The sequence below is a fragment of the Gymnoscopelus microlampas genome (genome assembly GCF_963454915.1).
Source record: "Gymnoscopelus microlampas genome assembly, chromosome: 1".
NCBI classification, from domain to species: Eukaryota; Metazoa; Chordata; class Actinopteri; order Myctophiformes; family Myctophidae; genus Gymnoscopelus; species Gymnoscopelus microlampas.
In genome coordinates, this window is record NC_139962.1 from 20,899,343 (window position 1) to 20,923,264 (window position 23,922).

Here is a 23,922-nt window from a genome sequence, read left to right on the forward strand (position 1 = left end):
GAAAAATGCGTGTACATTATACTTGTAGTTTTACTCGAGTAACATTTTTAATACAGAACTTTTACTTGCAGGGTATTTTTATATTGTGCTACACTTGAGTAAAAAATTCTTTCCTTTTTCCACCACTGCAGCTGACCCTGTCCCTGCGCCTTGAACACTGCAGCGCTATGATTCTGAGGTACGACATCGAGCAGGCCATCTCCATGACAACGCAATTACAGTGACTGATGGGAACTGCCGCTCGACCCAGGACAGGACGGACACTCCAACGAGAGCAGGACAGAGATGTGTATGTGGTCCTCAACCAGCTGGACTGTGCCCCGGTCTACAGCAGTGATTCTCAAACTTTTTCACGTCAAGAACCCCCAAATGAATATGTATTTGGCCTGGGACCCCCCCATCTGAAAACATTTTGTGCCAGTGACCTGCTCAGCAGCTATTATAATGCGTTTTTCTTGTTTGCTGGGGAACCCCCTCAAGGACCTCTTGGTGTCCCCTGAGGGCCCTGACACTTTGAGAACCAATGGCCTACAGTGGCACCTTTGGATAAAGACAGTGTACTACTTGCAATTGGGTCAGCCAATCTCAAGTTTAGGTCTTCTTCCTAACAAACATTAGCCTGGTTCCAGACCATAGACCCCGCCCACTCTCTGATAGCTCACAGGAACATTTGAAGAGGACACCGAGTGGCAGCTGCAATTAATGAGACCACACAGGTTTGAGTGCAAAAAGGTGCAAGGTGTTTTTACTGGGTTAATTTATACAATATTTACAAAGTCACCAAAAGGTCCAAAACCAAAACAAGCCACAGCCAGGGGACACGGATGTTGCCAAAAAAAACAAACCAAGCAGCTAGAGGGAACACAGACAGTCTAACTAAGAAAGAAAACAAAAGCGTGCCTGCCTGCCACTACTCTATCCAGCGTTAATAAGTACAAAAGTGGAAACCACCCCTCCACACCCTAGTGTGTGCTTAACATAGATTCTACCTACAGTACATTTTGCAGAAGTATGTTAAAAAAACATCAGCAGAAGCAGAATCAACAAGGCTAAGGTGGTGTTCAACATGCTCAAACAACATCTCAATCAACACCAAAATACGCATCTTCAACTCCAATGTGAAACAGGTGATGCTGTATGTATATGAGACTTGGAGAATAATAAAACACACAAGCAGCTGCAAACATTCATCAACAACACATACAGTAGCTGCCTCAGGAGAACTTTTTAAACATCTGGTGGAGAGACAAAGTACGCTATGTAGATCTGTGGAAATAGAGAACAAGCCAGGATCCAGTTGACTTACAAATTGGAAAGAGAAAGTGGAGTTTGATTGGTCATATCCTCAGAAAACCTGCCACAAACATCACCCGACAAGTCTTGAAATTGAAGGTACCCAAGTGAAAAGGAAACAAAACGTTGCCCCAGAAAAGGCTGGAGACAGGCAGAAATGTCAGAGTGAATTCACCTGACGAGATAATTTACAATTTACTACAATTCAGGCATTTAGTAGAGAGTGAGAAGAGAGTGGCGTACAAGTGTTTATTGAACTGTAGTCAACAGGTAAAATCACACAAATAGAGTGCAGAGAGAACTGTGTTGGACGGGCCTCAAAGAGATTAGGAGGGTAACCGTCTTCCATCCCGACATCTCGCCACTCCGACTAGTGGCTTCCGCGTGCGGTTAGGGTTAGGGTGAGGGTTAGGTATAGGGTTCGTTAACGTCGGAAAGGCGACATGTCGGAAAGGCGCCATGTAACCGATTAGGAGAGGGCGAGGCTACCAGGTAAACAATGAATCTAGCATGTCTAAACATCATGCTATCTAAATAATATTCTGTACATTTGAAACTATAGGATACCAGGTAAACTATGAACCTAGAATCTATCTAAACAACATTCCATTTTAATTACATTCTTAGCCTTTGTGGTCGAAAAAACAAAACTAAGAATCAAAAAAACATGAGAACAAGTGACCAGAGATCTAGAAAGAACTACTTGGAGCAAGTCAAGTAAAGATATTACCCACTTGGTTATTTATTATTAAATTATTTCCACTAATGTGTTAAAATGTGCAAATTATCTTAATAAGTATGCACAATACAAAAATTACCCAAACGGAAAGACTACAGGAAAAAACATACCTTAGGATTAACTGAGAAAAGCTTGGCAGTGACCACTGGTTAAAAAAAATATTGTCTAGAAGACATAATGAATTATATACAGAAATCATTTGTATGACCATATTAGCTTATTGTGTGGACGAACAGCAGTTTATTGTGATAATATTTACTCCATCTGTATTGATCAGTTGTACAGTATATTTATTATATAATTCATAAAAAGTACTTGGAATTTAACAGAAGATTCAAGCAAATTCAAGCGATTTAAGCAAATTAACCACTATAAAAATACCCAATGATTGAACTGCAAATATCTTTATTCCTGGATGAGATCAAATAGTCATTCAATTACCACAAAACCACAAGTTGGATGATCTCTACAAGTTATTTCTGCTAATTTATTCAAATATGCACATTATCTCATTATATGCATGATACAGAAATATATCCTCAGATACCTCATTACCTGAACTGAGAAAAGTTTGGTAAATGCAATTATCAAATTGTTTTAGGTTTTGCCCTGTCTAATAGATTACATAAGTAATACAATCACACACACCATATAACACAACACCATCCTTTTTGGGTGGAAGCCAGTTCCCTCCATTGAATACACGTTTAAACAAGACAGGGTCTAACGACTTATGTGGATCTTGGACTTCATGTGGCCAGTCTATGACATCAATCTATGACCTATCTATGACATAAATCCATATCTATACGTATAAATCCACACACCTAAACTCAGCAATAGCCCCTTTTGGAACCCTGTATACATTTTTGGTATTGGGATACCGTCATCCCAAATACAAAAATGTATACAGGGTTCCAAAAGGGGCTCTACTCATCAGATGCGCTGAGAGGTCTTTCTACCTGCCTAACTAGACCCATGGCAAATTTCATACCATCAAAACAGATCCACTGACGATGCAATTGCCATGGCTCTTCACCTCGATCACAGAAAGCTGAATGACAAATACGTACGTAGATGGTTTGACTACAGCTCAGCATTCAACACTATAGTACCAACCAGGCTCAACACAAAGCTCAGAGGCCTAGACCTGCATCCGAGCATGTGCGACTGGATACTGGACCTGACGAACCAGCACAAAGTGGCGAGAAGGGGCAACATCACGTCTCAACGCCTGACCCTCAAAGCAGGAGCCCCTCAGGGAGGTGTACAGAGCCCTCTCCTCTACTCCCTGTACACAATGTCATCATCAAGTAAGCTGATGACACGACAGTGATAGGCCGGATTGTCAATACTGACGAGTGTGCCTACAGGGCAGATAACTGTCAGAGAGAACACGGCGCTGCAGTGGAAAGGGTGAGTGAGTTTCAAGTTTTGTACAAATCGATGAGGACTTTCTTTCTATTCTCCCCTTTCCTGGAAAACTACAAACGATGGAGCTTGTACGAAAAATAATTTTACCCAATTGTCTCCTGTAAACCTGTGATGTGACAATAAAGCTCATTCTGACTGATATTTGGGCAGGGTTGTAATGAGTTTTCTTGAGTTTGCTTGTGCAGCCAGATTCAGGTGGAACCGATATAAAACTTTCAGAAGTCAGAATATTGCTGACACTAAAACGAGCTAAGATACATACCCTGTTCTAGCTAGAGTACGTTAAAAAAAATCGATTCTGAGATCCACAGTGTATAAGATCCCTTGTGGGTCCGGAGATCCACATGGGATCTCATAGACTGTGGAACGATCCAATAATCTCAGACTGTTTGTGGCCAGTCGTCTATATAGTATGTAAGACGTCGTATGACTCCAAATGTTTGGCACGACCTCAGCCCGATCTGAGCCCCACCGACTTACTTCCATTACAAAATTTAAGTGAAGTATTTCAAAAAGCACAAAACATTATGCGAAAAGCGGTCCAGCGTTTTGCGGGATTATCTCCAGACTAACAGACACACAAACCAACCCTCGTATAGACAGCTAGCCTCCTGCAGACGGCATTCAATTATAATAATAAAAAAGTTTAAAAAATGTATAAAACAAATAAAAAATAAAAAATGCTGTTCTACAGAATTCTTTCAGCATGTCATTCTTATTGTTACTATTACTATAAATGCATGGAATCTCTGCGTTTGTGTCTGTCTTTTGTGTAACTCGAGAACCGTCGACCGATCTACCCTGCTGGCTGGTTGACACACTCCTCACCCTGCTGGGACATTCTCAGGCTTGGTTTCATCACTCTGCTTGTTGACACTTTCCACCTTGTCTCCGTCACCCTGCTCTTTGGCCGTCTCGGGCTTTTCATCACCCTGCTCGTTGGCCGTCTCTGCCTGCTCGTCACCCTGCGGGTTGGCTTCATGCTTCTGGGCTTCATGCTGCTGGTTGGCCATCTCTAGCTGGGCTTTACGCTGTTGGTTGGCCGTCTCCAGCTGCGCTTCACGCAGTTGCCTGACCCTCTCCAGCTGGTTTCTACGCTGGCTGTTGACTTTCTTCAGGAAGTCTTTCTCCACCATGTACGCCTTGTAATCCATATCATGCTGCATCTTCTCACTGAGTGTAACAGCATCAAATTTTGTTTCCCTCTCTTCCATCTGCCTCTTCAGTTCTGCCTTCTCTTTCTCCATTTCAGCGATCCTTTCCTCAATGCTAGACTTGTCATCATCCTCAGCCTGAAGGGCTTTCCTCACGCCAAAGTCCTCACCAGCCTTGGACAGTATCTGATAGTATTCTATGGACAGACGGATCTCTTCTCTCACTCGTGCCAGCAGCTGGCCCCTCTTAGGAGAATCGAGAGCCACCTGCCTGATCAGCTCATCAAAGCACTCGGAGTAGAAATCCCAGCGGGCAGGGAGCTCTGCTAGGCGGAAGCACTCGCTGACCTCCTCGCTTTCATCCAGCTTCGAGTCCAGTGCTTCCTGCAGGTTCACCAGATCCAGTCGTGTAGGAGGAGAGCTGGACACCTGCTGCTCCCACAGCTGGTCAGCATCGATTTCAAATCTTCTAGGTGGAAGGATGGCGTTGAGCATGGCTTGGGTATTATGTCTGGTTATCTCTGCAGAGGCTGCCCTTGATTCTGGAGTTTCTGGTTCGGGAAGTAAGGGTTCAGGAGGTTCCATTGTCGATACTGTCGATAATGTTGATACTGTGTCAGTGCTTGTCGGGGTCATCATAAAGGGATTGTAGTTCTTCAGCAAAGCCTTTTTAAACCGAGGACACGTTGCGGACTGCTTTTTGATCCCACGGCCGCTCAATTTGTTGTCTCGTCTCCTTGTAGATGAGGAAGTAGGTAGTAGGGTGAAAGCACTCCATATTGCGTCCACTGAAACAGTATTGTCATCTTTCAGCATCGCTGAAAGACGTTGTAATGGTTTTTTATCTGATCTTTGGCTCACCAAAACAGGGTTGTCATATTTCAGGAACAACTGAGGAGGAGATAGTTCCCTCTCCAGTTCTCTGCTTAGCTTATCTTCTCGTTTCATTTAAATGTGCAGGGACCACAGGTCTATGTAATATGGGACTGTGTATCGGCGTTTGAGGTGTCGCCACTTATATACCTTCAGTGCCACGTCATATTGAGCTTCAAATTACGCAAATAAACTTTGTGTCGAGCACCACTGGACCAACATGTAAACCTATGGCTTTGTCACTTCAACTTGAAATTATTAAAGTTTAATCAATGAGGGTTGGATCAAGCTAAAACCTTGCCCAAATTTAGAGTCATACGTCATAGATATGTCATATGACCCATGAAGTGCCAGATCCACTTGGGAGCCACGCCATTATTAGAAAGATATTTCAATGCACAAACAAGGCATGCCGCTAACCAGATATTTTGTCATCCATAATCAATATGGACCTGTAAATCAAATGGGGGCCACTCGCACACCCTGGGAAGAGAACCTGGCCGACCAATGGGGACTTCTACTGATAAACCATACTTGATAATAGACATATTATAGGCTCCAGGGAGAGACAGGTCCCACTAGACTTCATGAACTAGAGGGAACATCACTTGTTGTATGTTAAGGACAGTTCATTGGGAGCCAGAGAATTCTCTGTTAAGTACATTTTTATTTTCAATCTGTATTACTTTTAACTTTCTGTTTAATTAATAAATACACTTCACTTTAAGTCTTGTCTGCTCTTAATTTCACCAATACAAGGGACGCGCGGAGACGCGTGATCTGAAGGGTAACAAATTATCTCACTGCACAGTTTGTCTGCTGTTTTTAGCCTCGTCTCCATCAACACAGCCTACCAGTGACATCGATGGGGAATCCAAGCTAATAGAAACTGCAGGATTTCTATTCCTGGAAAGTTAGCATGCTATAATGAATGCTATTGTTCTCGCATTAATAACAATGTGAAATGTTGTTGGAAAAACTAAAACTGCCCAACTATGATGTCACTGTTAGGCGAGGTGTCCACAGCCCTCCTCTGAGACACAGACTGAGTAGAAAAAAAATCGTTATCATGAACATTAGTGAGGACCAATTATATATATATATACACACACACACACACACACACACACACACACACACACACACACACACACACACACACACTCACTCACACACACACACACACACACACACACACACACACACACACACACACACACACACACACACACACACACACACACACACACACACACACACACACACACACACACACACACACACACACACACACACACACACACACACACACACACACACACACACACACACACACAGTATATTTCAAAACCCAGAGAGGTGGCCAGGTAGCCTACTTATGTATTCATGTATCTGACCACGTTTCCAACTTTTCAACCAATCAAGTTTATTATGTAAAAGGACATGGCATCATAAAGACCATTTAGAGACACATAAAAAAAAAATCAACTATGCAATTACACTTTCCATTTATATACCGTTAGTTAACAATAAGTAACCTGTATACAGTATGTTCTGTTCATAAAGCTGGATTATGTTTGTCCATTGTAAGAACGTTCTCAAATCATTGCAATAGGTTTCTTGATTCTAGTATTTGTTGCAATAAATTCATTATACCCTGTAGCAGGATCCCAGATTTGAGTTTAAAATATAAAATATCTGTACTTTGAAACAAGTCTACTCTATGTTGTGGAATACTGCTTTTTATTCTTACTACACACCAATCAATTCACCAGTAGCCTATTTTGTCAATCAATGATCAACGTTAAAATGTACTGTCTTCTAGAAGAGCAGAACAAAACGTGTTAACCACTTAAATCCTACACTTGGTTGACCGGAGTCCCTCAGGGCTCTATACTAGTGACTTCTCTGTTTTCCCTCTACATTCAATATTTTTCCTGCGAAGGTTTTCTGCAGAATACTGATGCTGGGGTCTAAGTAGTTAGGTATACTGTAGCACAGGGCGAGCTAACATGGTTCTACAAAGCCTACATCAGCAGTGAAACAGAAGACAAATGTATTTTTGCCGATTTAGCTTCTGCTCTGCAAACATATTGTTGGTATGGTATACAAGTGCAAGATGTAGGCCTATGGTTCAGGGGTATTCATAATTTGTTCTCTAGTCCTCATTTTTATAAAAGTGATTCTCAACCATTTAAATTTCAAGGACCCCCAGTTTGATATGCACTAGGCCACGGATGGCCATTTCATACCATTCTTTATATCAGGGACACTGTAAAACCCTCAATGTTAATTTAACTCTGAGAGTGTAGAAATGGAACCAAAAGGACCCATAAGGGTCCATTTTGTGCCCCGTTGACTGCCCCGTTGAAAAATGACTTCTGCTCTCATGGAGTTAACATCACCTTCCATTTGATTGCTGCCGCTGCTTTACGTATTAAGAACACATCGTTGCATGGTTGCCAGGATTAGAGCATTTAAAATGACTGTCCAAATATAAATAAATAAAAACGTGCATGCTGAGCACATCATGACGGAGCTGGTGGAGTTGTTGCATCATGAAGCATGCCAGTGTAGGGGTTTTATGAATGATTATCAGTGCATAGACACTAAAAGAGAAGATACAGTGCATTCCAGCACAAATAGGTGAGTAGTCAATAATAATGTTGTACTCAGTGGTGGACAGTAAGTACATTAGTTGAGTACTGTACTTAATTTGTACTTTACCTGAGTTACTTGAGCTCATAACTTTCCCTTCACTACATTTCAAAGACAAATATTGTACTTTTGACTCCACTGCTTTCCTAGGAAGGAACCCCCGGGACCCAAACTTACAAAAATAAATGATGAATTAACCACATTAGCCTACTTTTGAACACTTAAGTATTTTTAAAAGCAAGTGCAAATTTGACAGAGCAGCTCTCAGCTTTAAGTAATATTTGACCAGGAGTATCTATAGTATTTTTTTGTATTAGGCCACACTCAGGTGTTTATGTTGTGTTGTTGCATGTTGTTGAGCACACATTGTGCTATGTGGTCCTGCGCTTTAAAGCTGAGCTTTTAACATTTTGTTGCACCTCGGTATAATGACAATTAATTCTGATTCTGATTCTATACTTTACTATCTATACTTTAAGTAGGCTACTGTGTCCACCACTGGCAGCATGTGAATGAAATGTGTCCAGACAGTCAGCATTGTCTCTGCTTCCTTAAATAATCCTGAAGTTGTACAAAATGGTTTACATCCCAATCCCTTTCAAACGTTTTGTAGTGAATAAAATGCTCTTTTGACCAATCTGTAAGAGCGGTGGTTCACACAACGTTTTCATGTTAATTTGTCCAGGGACCGAATCTCAATGTTTTTGTGCCGGGGACCCCCAAACAAGATTTGATCAAAAATATAAAAAAATGTTCACATTTTGTCAAGATCTTTTGACTCGATGTATAAAGGGTTAAACTGAGTCTGATGCTATACTAACTTATTTTACTGGGGACCCCTCGAAGCCTCCTCAAGGACTACTGGGGGTCCCCGGACCCCAATTTGAGAACCAATGTGGTAGAGTAACTAGGGACTGGGGTGGTTGCATTTTGTCTCCCTACTCATTTAGACCCTGTGGTCGGGTAGGACACCTACTGGTTGACAAGTGACATTGCATGAAGCTCAAAGCCCTACATAATCCTTCACCCAAATGGGCTTTCGACTTATTAGCTCAGCAGTAGAAATGTCATCGCTCACATATGGGGGGATCTGGGTATTATGAAAGTTAGGCGCTGCAGCTTTAAAATAACAACAGCTTGCTATTTTATGATGCAATGTCTCACAGCATCAACATGTCATCATAAACAGAAGATAATCTGAGTTCCTTTTCCTGACAACCACAGATATGAACAAACAGCAATATATTTTGAGGTCTATATAGCCACAATCTGACCACTTAACACAGCAGCCGAGGCTGTTGTGTTAAGTGGTCAGATGGGTGGGCCGCGACACTTTCAATATTTTCAAGTGGTCCCTGATCCAGAAAAGGTTGGGAACCGCTGCTATAGAGTGGTGAGTGTAACAGGTAGGATCAAGCTGTGATCACCCACTACCATAGATAATTTGGTAACTGAATTTTTAAAGTTAAGTTTGAATTAATATAAAATAGTTTCGGAAAAGTTTCGCATAAAAGAAAAAAAAATATGGCAATTACGAGGTGCTTTTGAGATGACAAAATTCTGTGATATCAAAGGCATGACAATAATCATACAATCTTGTCTATTGGCAATATTATACTGTATATCATTTATATAAAGAAATTCAGAACACAGTTGAAAATGGTCAGCAACACAGCATGTTGATTTGAAAGTGGTCAGCATGTTGATATGATATATGCAATAAAATGATTTTCTTCTCCAAGCCATCAAGACTATTCATTGAGCTCAACAATTACCATCACAGCATCTCACCAAATAATCACAGTTATGAGTTTTAGTCATGATTGTGGAGCCCTACTGTAGGGAGGAGGATAAAAAAAACAAAAAAAACACCACCATGCCAAATTTCAGTTGTGAAGACAGACCAAAGGAAGCGGGTGTCTGCTTTGCATTTCGTCACTGTCTGGCAGAAACCTTGTATCTCCATATTTCAACTTTCGTGACTCAATGCCCTTCTTCGTCATACACGTGTGAAAGCAGTGAAAACAGCAGATCAGTTTGTAGATCTGCTATTTTCACTATTTCTGAAAACAATTGTTTCATATTCTCAAAAGTAACAGTTTGTGACATACCAGGTCAAACAGCGATAATGTCAAACGGGTCTTCAGTTATTAAAGCTTGTACGTTAAAGGAAGGCTTTTCAAAGCTTTTTCAAACAAATAGCGAGGAGGTCTAAGGAGTTGGTCTTTGCAGATGAAACGGCACTCAGCATACTCACATGCTTTCAAGCTCTCCCCTTTAATCCATTGCATCACAAGGTGGCTAAATAACAAAGTCAACCGTGTCTAATGCTTAATTCATACAGTGGCGCCTTGTTGGCTTGAAGAGCTGTTCCTTTTAAGAAAGTGAGAAAGTATAAATTTAGCATAAGACTGGGTTCTCCCTAAATGGACATTTTGTTTTGACAAAAGGAGCACTTCACCCATTTTTAACATTATCTTCATATACACACATACAATGCTCATTATAAGATGCAACCATTTTTGTCTACTTGCTCTGCGTCTCAGAAACATTCAGAAACCTTTCTCTAATGACATCATCAATTTTGTCCAATGGCGTCTTTGGTGATATCATTTCAAACAAGACTGAATTGTTCAGCCTGAGGCACAGAAATTGTCTTATAATGAGCATTAGTGAGGACAGATTATATGAAGATAAGGTTGAACATGGGTGAAGTGGTTCTTTAAGATTTCAATTCCGATATCTCTGATTGCTAGGAAATCAAATCATACAAGAATTGATGTCAATGGAGTATCTATAATTCCCATCTATTAACAGAGGCATTCCCCACAGACGAACAGATTAACATCTGCACTGCACTTATCAATATTTATCAATTGTATTCAGTGACCAGAGGAACATGCTCAATTCAAAAAGGCACAAAAAGAAAAACAAGTTTAAAGTTCAAACTCTATAAATAACATTCCGCCTTTTTAGCAGTTGAATTCCTAAACCAAATTCCTTTTAAATCAACAATGGAGGGGTCAAAGCCTTATCACTATGGAAACACAGGAGGTGGTCTGAACTGGACAAACCAATAAGATCAGAGAAGACCAAAGAGTCAGGGCCCTGTATGTTGAATCAAGTATTAGGATACAGTATGAAGGGTTGGCCGAATATATCAATATTATATTGATATTGTAATATTAGTCCAGTTATTGTCTGGGATTTTGGATATCATAATCGTGATACGGCATCAGAATTGTCTGGTTTTAATCACTTAAAAAATAACTCAAGCCGATGCTATCTAGGGCCCCAGGCTAAATGTGTTATGAGTGTATATTGCTTTAAATTTGATTTAAATGTTTTACAGTGTAATTTAGTTCTTTGACATTCACGTTCCATTCTCAAACGTTTGTACGTGTTTGTGCATGTGTATGTGTGTGTGTGTGTGTATAATATACTGTATGTATATAATATATTAGGGGGAACTAACAAGTCATTATCAAATTAGCATTAAAATGTGCAGTAAAATCAGCTCCAGTTGTTAACAGCACCAACAGCATCAACAGTGGTCACCTGACATGACAAATAAAACAATACAACACGTATACATACCCAGCAGCATCCTTGTGCTAAAAATGCTCATTTGTAATGGCTGTTAACAGACAAAATGTGGAAAACAATGTTAAAAACAGGAGAGAAACTAACAACAGGAGTTGTGTTGATGGAGGATGAGGGTTGTGTTGGCCCTTTACTACAACTGACAGCCTGAGTTATACTTAGGGCAGCGATTCCCAACCTGTGAGGATATTGCAAGTGGGCCGCCAAATAACAGGCAAAAGCACGAAGGTTTATTTAGAACTTAAAGTATACTACAGTATGTTAGTTCCATTGATCCAAGCCAGCCCAGAACACAATCGATTGATTAATCGTTAAAATAAACGTGCTCATTTTGGGCTGCGAACGCTTTCAAGATTTTCAAAGTGGGCCCTGATCCAGAAAAGGTTGGAAACCACTAAATTAGAAGCTGTGTCCACCAAGGTGTTGTTTTTTCCTGAGTGCAGCATACTGTATGTTTTGAATTGTTGAATTTCCGTGTATTTACGCTATGCTAGAAACCCCAGGATAGTGAGATTTTCATGTCAAGGGCCACCATAAGAGAAGATTTGTGTTAAAAATGTTCCATATTTTTTTAAACTTGCAGATCTCACAACATGTTGTGAGCTGGTAGCTCAGCGATTTTCGAATAGCTAATGTATATAGGGTTAAAGTGGTTAAAGTGATTTTTATTAACACATTTAGCTGGGGACCGCCTGGAACTTCCTTGGGGGCCCCCCAGACACCACTTTGAGAACCACTGTTTTAGAAAAGCACCTTGCGTTTTCAGCTGGGAAAAACAAAAACATTTTGGTGGACACTGCCTTAATTGGTGTCGCACAATTAAGTCTAAATCAGGCGTAAGAGGTCTCATTAGCAGGCTGAGAAGTTGCATGATTTAGCTGCTCCACATGCAAACCCAGACGGCATAGCTCCAGTTCTGACGTGCGCAGGGCCGGCCCTAGGATTTTCGTGGCCCTAAGCAAGATTTTTTTTGGTGCCCCCCCCCCAAACATCCTCATTATAAAATCATTATGTCATAAGATATTTTTTTTTAATTGAATATTAAAATAATAACGCTAGTTGTTGGAAAGGAGATACATGACATAATTACAATATGAAAGTAAATTAAAAAAATAAAAAAATAAATAAAACACTTTTTTTAAATATTGCTTATAGCAGCGGCCGGCCCTGGACGTGCGCCGTGCTCCACTTCAGCATGGTTTCTCTCCCCGTCTTTTCCAAGTCACATGTCGCACATGTCCTTGACCAGGAGAGGCTCGGCTTCTCTAGAAATTATGTCAAGGTCTTTCCATTTAGGTCCAGTTGTCTTGTAGCCACTGATGAGGGCTGGGTGTGTGTGTGTGTGTGTGTGTGTGTGTGTGTGTGTGTGTGTGTGTGTGTGTGTGTGTGTGTGTGTGTGTGTGTGTGTGTGTGTGTGTGTGTTTTTATTTTTAAGCTAAAGGTCCAGTTTCCATAAAGAAATATGACTCTCTTCTCACTCACTTCTGTGCCTATAAGAGCTGAAGCCTCTTCTTATTTATTTTATCTTAGTCTTTTAATTATTGTCATTGTATGTTGTTGTGGCACAGTACTTTAGAGGACCTCACATACCTGCATTTGGCTTCTTGTACCTGTATGAGTATACTGACAAATAAACCTTCTTGATAATTGATTCCATGTAGAGAAAGGCATTGAGCTTCAGACATCCTGTGCTTAGGTAAGAGTACGAGGTCAAATCAACACCTTGGACTCGGTTTGCGTTAAATAGCAGTGCAGAGTCAATTCAGTTCTATGCTGCAGTTCTTTACTGTCCAGTTTAAATGCTGCTTGTTTAAAAAACAAAATGACAAGACTTGTTTCACAAATTCATTCAGAGCCATGCTGATGGTTCTATCAACATGTGGGAGCAATAGTAGCACATGGTTCCAGTAGTGTACGGTAGGTCTCACTCAAGGGTTCCGTCTGTCTCCTCCACACCCACCCAGCCACGCAGGGCCGTCCTAGGATTCAAGCGGCTCCCCTCGACTCCCATCGAGAGGGAGGGAAAGTAGGGCAGTGGTTCTCAAACATTTTCATTTCAAGGACCCCATGTTTGATATGAGTTTTATCTCCGGGACCCCCAATTTACTATGTGAACTCCTCAGTGTTTGTCTTAACAGACCCGTCTGTTAAGACAGTTACAGACCCGTCGTAACTCCTCAAGGACCCCTGGGGGGTCACTCCCAAGACCCCACTTTGAGTACCACTGAGGTAGGGCATCCAATGAGAGGTGCACTTGTGTCTGATGGCCAAGAGTTGGCGAGTTCGTACCGCACCGCTCTGCTCCCCTCCGGTCCGTCAGACGGAGAACTCGGATCCGGCGCGCCGCCCGCGGTACATCAGTAGGAGGCGCCGTAGACGCAGGCCGGTGAAGGGGTTACACCACAGCAGAGAGGTAGGGCTGCCGAACACAGACTTCATCCCCTCCCAGCGCATTCGACGCTCCCATGTCGGCTTTTCGTTCTTAAGACGCTCGATTTCCTGAAGGGACAAAACAACAACAAAAAAAATCACACAAGGTTTAGCGTTCTATAGACGGATGCTGCCATGTAGGCAATACTGATCTACGTTGTGGATGAAAATTCATTCATTCAACCTTTATTTATTCTCGAAAGACATTGAGGTTGCCCTCATTTGCAGTGTCGTCGAGATACAGCACAGTACAACATCAATACAACATCAATATTCATATCAATGATAATTTCATAACACAAACAACATTAAAAACAGTTACAGACATTTGTGGGTAGATCTGCAATCAAAGATTTAAATTGACCATATGTTATGGGCGAACTGATCTTAAATTTCAGCTGTAGGTCATTCCATGTAGTTGGGGCACTAACGCAAAAGGCTGTTTTCCCCAGTTCACTTTTTACCCTAGGGACTTTTAGCGTCAGCCAGTCATTTGAGCGTGTCCCATGCGCTCCAGGATTCCATTCCATCAAGGAATTAATATATGATGGCAACGTCCCATCAATTGCCTTAAAAATAAATAGGTACCAATGTTTGTTTCTCCTGTCAGCCAAAGATGGCCAACCTACCCTGTCATATAGGATGCAGTGATGGGTCCTAAAATGTTCACCAGAAATGAAACGCAGGGCAGAGTGGTAAACTGGGTCTAAGACCTTGAGGGTAGAAGGGGAAGCATTTCTATAAATGACATCACCATAGTCCAAAACAGGGAGAACAACAGCTTCAATTACTCTTTTTCTACAGGTCATTGGGAAACTAGCTTTATTCCTGTAGAAGAAGCCAATCTTTTGTCTAAGCTTGCAGGCAAGATTGTCTAAATGATATTTAAAAGTTAATTTGTCGTCAAGCCAGATTCCAAGATATTTATATTCAGTAACCCTTTCTATGATGGTTCCATTTGAGGTAGAAATATGTAGGCTATTGTAATTTATTTCCCTGGCCCTAGAGAATAACATGTACTTAGTTTTTCCTGCATTAAGTACAAGTTTCAGCTCCTTAAGGGAATCCTGAAACGCATTAAATGACAGCTGCAATTTTTCAGTTGCCAGCTGGACAGACTCAGCAATGCAATAGAGAATGGTGTCGTCTGCATAGAAATGGGCTTGGCAGCCACCAAGAGACAAAGCCATGTTGTTGATATATAAAGTAAATAAAACAGGGCCCAGAATTGACCCTTGAGGGACGCCTTTGGAAATTGGTAAGAACCCTGATTGGGCCCTCCCAGCTTTCACGCACTGGGATCTCTCAGTCAGATAGCTCTGAAACCAAGTGCAGGTATTTCTATCAAACCCAGTGCTGTGAAGTATATTTAAAAGTAATACATGATCAACTGTGTCAAAAGCTTTAGATAAACCTATGAATAGTGCAGCACAATGTTGTCTTTTATCTACAGCGGAAGCAATGTCATTTACAATTAGGGTAGTGGCAGTGATTGTACTGTGCTTAGCTCTAAAACCCGACTGAAGTGGGGTTAGTATAGAGTTGTTTGATAAAAATATTTTAAGCTGCTTATTTACCAAAGACTCTAGAGTTTTCGCTAAGCAGGAGAGTTTGGAAATTGGCCGATAGTTATTTGGGTCACTTCCATAGATGATATGAAAAAAAATAGATGATATGATGGGAAATGAAAGGAAGAATACAAAAATCTTATTGTGGATCTCAGGATTCATATGAGGACAGTGTGCATCCAATGTGGATCTCAGACTTAATGTCTCATAAGTCATCTATGACATATCTATGACATACTGTACGGTGTCTGTCATTTGACAGCCATTTGACAACAACATGCATGAAGCAGCACTTATGGTCAGGGCCAGACTGAGACAATAATTCAGGCTGAGAGTCATACAGCTGCCCAGGCCACCCTGCCCACACACTGCTCGCACACACATAAATGCACACACACAAATGCACACACACACACACACACACACACACACACACACACACACACACACACACACACACACACACACACACACACACACACACACACACACACACACACACACACTAGGGCTGTCAAAAAAGAGAATTGAGCCTTGAATCGTTTGGGGGGGGAAATGTATGTCGAATATACTGTATTGGATTTTGGCTAGCGCTCAATGTTTTCTAATGTCAATTAAACCAAAGGACAAAAGAGGCTGGAGATGAAGTGGTTAAGGGCTCCATGAGGGCCGCATAACGGTGACATCACTGGCGCGTCCTTGGTGTTTGGCACATCCAGGATAGAGTGTCTGTGCTCGAGTGCATGCACTGTCACTTACAAGCTGTATTTATGATGCTTGCGATGCTGAAACACTAGGGGGAAACAATCAGAAGGTGTAACCCAGGTAAAATAATGGGTCACTCTGCAATTCTTTATAGTTGTCCACCTGTCCAAAGTCAGTTAAACTTTGAGACAAATGATACAATAAATATTAGTTCACCTTACCCAAGCTTGTTCTGGACAATCAGCAGCGATTGCCAAGTGGGTAGAACAACAAGTGGGTACAGTACTGACCAGTTCTGACATTACATGCATTACAGTATGTGCACCATTTTCTAAGCAAAGAATGATAATTGAACATTTTTAAGACTTTAGAGAGTTTTAATGTAATTTCTGAACTTGAATTTCTTGACTACCCTAATGCATGCACGCACGCACGCATGCACACACACACACACACACACACACACACACACACACACACACACACACACACACACACACACACACACACACACACACACACACACACACACATGCTTAATTTCCTGTAAACAAATAAAATGACAAAGTTTTGGTCTAATAGTCACAACACTCAACTGACAACTCCAGCTTATAGGATCTTATTTCAGTAACATTAGACATTGACAAAGACAATTCAATTTAGACAAATAAGAGCCTGAGGCGGAGAGCGACACTAACCAATCACATCTTGATTCTTCAAAAACAAAATAGATTTCAGACATTCTGACCAATCACTATTTGTGTCAACTGAAAAGTTCTTCCTCTGACAATACGGCCCTGCCAGACCAGCGAAACATAAAAAAAGAAAAGAAAAGAACTCTCATGGCTATAGATAGATAGAAACGTTTATAGCGTTTCTGGGCTGTATCAAAATGCGATTTCTTTTTTGTCCTGTGTTTTGACAGGCCATGACTTCAGAGCACATCAGTGATTACACAGGCAGGCTTTGTGTAGTACAAAAATAGCCTTTTTTTGTACTACCATACAAAAAACATTGTTAAAGTATGAAACAGGGTTAAATGTGGTTAAAACGGGTTTCCAGGCTTGGATGACAGAGGGAGGTGATGAATGGAAACTCACCGTTTCATCGTTGCAGATGGAGTGGATCTGCGTGCCGAACATGACAGACGTGAAGGTGAGGAAGAGGGCAGCTTCCAGACAGAGGAAGATGAGCAGGAGAACAGACACCCCGGGGGAAAAGCCACTGCACTCTGGTGGTCCAATGAGGATGGGGAGAATTATTAGAGGAGGATTAGATTATGCGAGGGAGCAGCACAAATCAACAGTTCATCACATATTAATTATGTCTTGGTCCACAGTGTTATGGAAACATCCCGTGAATACAATATGACGAGAATGAATTACTTGGAAGGTGTGAAGCATTGTGAGCTTGTATGTCTTTGAATATTTAGAAACATTGTTAAACATAAAACCCAAAATAGAGATGCCAGGGTTAAACTCTTAGCCTGGAATCCAGACTGATTTGCTCCGTTCGGCTGACCTTTTTTTCTCACTTCTCAGTCTGGCCATGGTCCTATTGGACTCGTATTTCCAAACGTCACCAATTACGTATAGGCAAGTCAGGAAGTGACTCGAGTTTTAAATTGGAAGCCACAGGTCCCCCCCTGGACCAGTGGCGGAGCAAATCAGTCTGGATCCCAGGCTATTAAAATGTACCTTCACTAAATATTCTGTAGCTTAATTACTATTTTACAGTGTTTTTTTTTGTGGCATATTCTGTTCTTTGTTTCTACAATTCGTTAGCTAAATTTTAAACTATTTTCATCAGATTCTATTGCTTATTTATTCATGTTGCTCATGCTTTGTATATTTGTCAAGTCAAGTGCTATACAAAACCTTGAATGTCAAAAACTGTTACTTTTCAGAAAATGTTCCAATGGATCCAATGTAGTTATTATTATTTAATGACAAGCTCTTGTTAATACTCTTCATTGGTTGTTCAATCGGCAATTTTTCGTACATTTGTGTGACACTGTAGTGTGACGCAGTAAGGCATTCATTTACAAGAAAATGTACAAGTTGAAATATGAAGATACAAGGTTTCTGTCCAACAGCAACGATAGCTTACTGAGTTTATGTTCTATAAGATGGTATAAGGCCCTCATTTACAGTTATGCCCCCTAGGGGGCAGTGTGGGGGAGTTGAAATACTATCTGCATGTGCTGGTTCATCTGTACTGACACACCCAGGAGGAAGATCAATGTGTGTGTGTGTGTGTGTGTGTGTGTGTGTGTGTGTGTGTGTGTGTGTGTGTGTGTGTGTGTGTGTGTGTGTGTGTGTGTGTGTGTGTGTGTGTGTGTGTGTGTGTGTGTGTGTGTGTGTGTGTGTGTGTGTGTGTGCGTGTGTATTCTGCAGTAAGGCTCTAATGAACTGCACAGAGCAGATGCTCTATTGTACAAGTTCTTTCTCATTGCCAATGTCTTTCTCTGTACTCAGTTCTCTCTCTCTCTCTCTCTCTCTCTCTCTCTCTCTCTCTCTCTCTCTCTCTCTCTCTCTCTCTCTCTCTCTCTCTCTCTCTCTCTCTCTCTCTCTCTCTCTCTCTCTCTCTCTCTCTCTCTCTCTCTCTCTCTCTCTCTCTCTCTCTCTCTCATCTCCTCTGGGTAGGGCTGCTGGGCAAATAACTAAAATATATATCGAAACCGATATGTAGAACCAATAACCAATTTTACTTTTTTGTAGGTTAATCGAAAAGCAGTTTTTAGGATTTTTTTTATGAATTGACTAAATCGATTCATTTGATTAACCACTTATCCATGTATTATAGCATAGGCTTGTATATAGCATATGTCATATCTGGCAGGCACTTGCCGTGCCTTTGTTCCACTCTTCCAACAGACATCCTTCGTCCAAATATGTTTTGGTGAAGAAGTGCTGTGCAACGTACATGACTCTAAAATGACGTCTTGTCGACTGAACAAGTGATTGATGCAAACTCTGTCGAGTGGCACGTCGCACACCACTTTTCTGCTTAACCCATTAAGACCGGGAAAGCATCTGTCATTTTAGATTTTCTTTTCCTACATTTTTAAAAATTTAAGAATTTCACAATTTTCTAAGTGATCCTGGGCGCTACACTCCTCCCACCAGCCTAGGGAGCCGAGCGCCGAGCTCATGCTTCCTTCAGTGCATGAGAGCCAACTGACCTTCTTGTCACCTGACAGGGGGGAGTTTCCCCGGTAGGACGTAGCGTGTGGAAGGAACACGTTATTCCAACCAGTTCCTTTCCCCTCCATCAGGCGCCCCGGCTGTCATGGGGGAGGCGGTATAGCGACCAGGATTACTACATGTTTTTGTGAGGGTATTAACTACCCTAGGAGACACAGGGATAGAGTAGGCCCTTTCGCCAACCCCACCTAGGGTATCATTTTAGATTTTAACCACTTTAACCATTATCTTGTACTTTGGCTATTCAAAAATAGCAGATATACAAGCTCACCGAGTGCCGCGCTATGAACCTGTAGATCTGCTATTATTTTGAAAAATCAAGAACATTTGTGCAAATCTTTGAATATATCTTTTTAAAAGCGTTTTTAACTCAAATCTTTGCTTCTGGGCGGATTCTACAATACTAAATCATAACAGGTTTTTTCTTTTTATGTATTTGATGTGATATTTGGCCGTGGACCCCCATCTCAATATTTGTTGTTCCAGGACCCCCCAGAAGCAAAGATTTCACCTTTTTTCAAAAATAGCAAATATACAAGCTCTTGAATAGCCCAAAGTATAAAATAATGGTTAAAGTGGTTACACAGATCTTAACCCGGTCTTAACGGGTTAAGCATAAATTAGGGGCGGAGGGTTAAAAATATAGACAGTGCTTACGGTTCCATTGGACTTTGATGCAGGTGAAGAAGTGCATCCCGCTGAGGCCCAGGGCATGGGCAGAGATCAAGGCAATGTACATCTGTAGGGGAGAAGACATGAGCCGGGGGGGAGGGAGAGATAATGAGGGAGGGAAGGGAGAGGGAATAAGAAGATAAGTACATTTACTCAAATACAGTACTTAAGTACAATTTTGAGGTACTTTTACTTTACTTGAGTATTGCATTTTTCAATATTTCATACTTAAACTCCACTACATCTCGGAGGCAAACATTGTACTTTTTAGTCCACTTCAATTATTTGACAGCTTTAGTATCTAGTAAGTTACTTTGCAGGTATAGGGTATTATTACAAAACACATTAACCTCAAAAGCTAATTTTATACTTTGGCTATTTGAAAATCACAGATCTACAAGCTCACAATGCACCGCGACGCGTTGTGACCTTGTAGATCGGCTATTTTCGAAAATGTTTGAATTGCTCATTATAAATTTGAATACTTTGACTTTGGTACTTTGAGCATATTTACCAATACTTTCGTACCTTTACAAAAGTCTGAATACAGGACTTTCACTTGTAACGCCAAATTTACATTGTGGCATTGCTACTTTTACTAAAAAATGACTTCTTTCACCACCAAATATACCTGGTGCTGCTTGCTCGCTGAACCAGGTAGATTTGACTTACATTATTAATGACTTGAATACATTTTCCTCTCTTGCACAAAAGATAATAGCTGTGGCTGTGCATATAGTGAGTTGGCAGAGAGTCCCATACATCACTGACACAAAACGCTAGATGACAGAGGCACAGTGCCTCTGTCATCTAGAGAAAAGTCCATGACAGAACAATTGCAAACAAAAAGCTACTTCAAATTCCAGACAAGCATATAAATATGATACCTTTTCAAAGTGAACAACTGCTTGTTGGCTAAATTAGAAAAGATTTCGTGCCAGCGACCCCCATAAGAGAGTATTTGTCAAGATTTTTCAACATTCTTCAAAAATAGCAGATCCACAAGCTCACACCGCGTGACATGACACGCTTGTTGTAAGCTTGTAGATCGTATAGTTCCGAATAACCAATACAATAAAACAGGGTTTAATTTTTTTATATAGTTCCTCATTTTTCTGGGGACCCCCTGGAACCCCCTGGGGGTTCCCTGGACCCCACTTTTAGAACCACTGATCTAACCAACTGTCAGCGTGCGAGATCACACAAACAGAATGGCTGGCGGTCGTGTCAGGAGAATGATGAATAGGTATGGAGGGCAGTATTACTCACTGGGCTGTTGTTTGGTGTACAACATCAGTGCTGAGCAGTGTCGTTGGACTGGTTTTCACCACCCCAGAGAGCTGTACTCACTGTCTACACACACACACAGCCTGCACTGTCTACAGCAGTGGGTCTCAAACTTTTTCATGTCAAGGACCCCCAAAATGATATGTATTTGGCCGCGGACCCACATCTCAAAATATTTTGTTCAGGGACAACCAGAAGCAAATATTTGAGTTACAAATGTTTTGGTCTACAGCACAGCTTTGGTCTACAGCACAGCTTCTGAAACATGTTCGCGTCAAAGACAGCCAAACTGATTTAAATTATATTTGGCCCCAGACCCCCATATGATATGTTTGTGCCAGGGAAAATAAATGTTCAAAATTATTCGAAATCTGTCCACAATTTCTTCAAAATTAGCAGATATAAAAGCTCATGGCGAGTCGCATTGGCAATGTATTGTGAGCTTCTATATCTGAGCTTGAGCTTGTATATATCTAATCTTGTAGATTGGCTACTTGGAATCGCCATAGCATAAAATAGGGTTAAAGTGGTTCAAATGATTTTGATGCTATAATAACTATAATTATGCTGGGGACCCCCATAACTCCAACAAGGACCCCTGGGGGTCCCCGGACCCCACTTTGAGACCACTGATCTACAGAGCCTGCACTGGAAATCCTTGACTGATAAACCCCAGTCCCATTAGCTTGAAATGCCTGCAATTTACGGGAATATTTCATGTTGACGTCCTGTGGGAACAGGTGCCGATTTCAAATGTAGTTGTATTTCATACGGCCAGTATCACACCACCCTACCGTGTCAGAATACCTGGACCCTGTCAAGTGAGTGTGAACTAAAAACATAATTTTAATGCTAGCATCATGACGGTGCGTCATGACTAGAGTCGAAAATGAGGTTCCAAGTAGGAACCGAATCCTAATTGCTGGGTAACAGGTACCCATACAAATGAAGGAATCGATTCCCCATCTTCTTCTTACAATAAATGCAAGGAATCTCTGCACGTGCGTATGTACGTACGTACAGAGAACCGTCCTACCAACCGACTTCAAACTCGGCACGCGTGTCGCCGCTGACCAGAGGGAGTGCCGTGCCCGGTGTTGAGTCGGTCGCCGAGGCGGTTGTCCCGAACGCCAGAAACGGCTCTGGCCATGGCCCAAACGAGCCAATTGATTGCCATGGCAAATTCCCCACACATGTCGAATTCCCCACATCTGCCATTTGATTACTTAGTCAGCCCCCATAAGAGAGTATTTGTCAAGATTTTTCAACATTCTTCAAAAATAGCAGATCCACAAGCTCACACCGCGTGACATGACACGCTTGTTGTAAGCTTGTAGATCGTATAGTTCCGAATAACCAATACAATAAAACAGGGTTTAATTTTTTTATATAGTTCCTCATTTTTCTGGGGACCCCCTGGAACCCCCTGGGGGTTCCCTGGACCCCACTTTTAGAACCACTGATCTAACCAACTGTCAGCGTGCGAGATCACACAAACAGAATGGCTGGCGGTCGTGTCAGGAGAATGATGGATAGGTATGGAGGGCAGTATTACTCACTGGGCTGTTGTTTGGTGTACAACATCAGTGCTGAGCAGTGTCGTTGGACTGGTTTTCACCACCCCAGAGAGCTGTACTCACTGTCTACACACACACACAGCCTGCACTGTCTACAGCAGTGGGTCTCAAACTTTTTCATGTCAAGGACCCCCAAAATGATATGTATTTGGCCGCGGACCCACATCTCAAAATATTTTGTTCAGGGACAACCAGAAGCAAATATTTGAGTTACAAATGTTTTGGTCTACAGCACAGCTTTGGTCTACAGCACAGCTTCTGAAACATGTTCGCGTCAAAGACAGCCAAACTGATTTAAATTATATTTGGCCCCAGACCCCCATATGATATGTTTGTGCCAGGGAAAATAAATGTTCAAAATTATTCGAAATCTGTCCACAATTTCTTCAAAATTAGCAGATATAAAAGCTCATGGCGAGTCGCATTGGCAATGTATTGTGAGCTTCTATATCTGAGCTTGAGCTTGTATATATCTAATCTTGTAGATTGGCTACTTGGAATCGCCATAGCATAAAATAGGGTTAAAGTGGTTCAAATGATTTTGATGCTATAATAACTATAATTATGCTGGGGACCCCCATAACTCCAACAAGGACCCCTGGGGGTCCCCGGACCCCACTTTGAGACCACTGATCTACAGAGCCTGCACTGGAAATCCTTGACTGATAAACCCCAGTCCCATTAGCTTGAAATGCCTGCAATTTACGGGAATATTTCATGTTG

At 41.5% G+C, this 23,922-nt stretch overlaps 1 protein-coding gene across 5 annotated transcripts in view; it reads right to left on the reverse strand.

Annotated features, from left to right (window-relative positions):
* Positions 1-11,741: 11,741 nt before the first annotated feature.
* Positions 11,742-23,922, reverse strand: part of zdhhc7 (zDHHC palmitoyltransferase 7) — a 43,290-nt gene continuing 31,109 nt past the window's right edge. For all 5 annotated transcript variants that reach the window (XM_084061968.1, XM_084061966.1, XM_084061965.1 and 2 more), the window contains 3 exons: positions 20,321-20,402; positions 17,558-17,688; positions 11,742-14,253 (listed from right to left, as the gene is read on the reverse strand). In XM_084061968.1, coding sequence (XP_083918094.1) covers positions 14,071-14,253; positions 17,558-17,688; positions 20,321-20,402 — 396 coding nt within the window. In that variant the 3' untranslated portion in view covers positions 11,742-14,070. The remainder of the gene's footprint in view (positions 14,254-17,557; positions 17,689-20,320; positions 20,403-23,922) is intronic.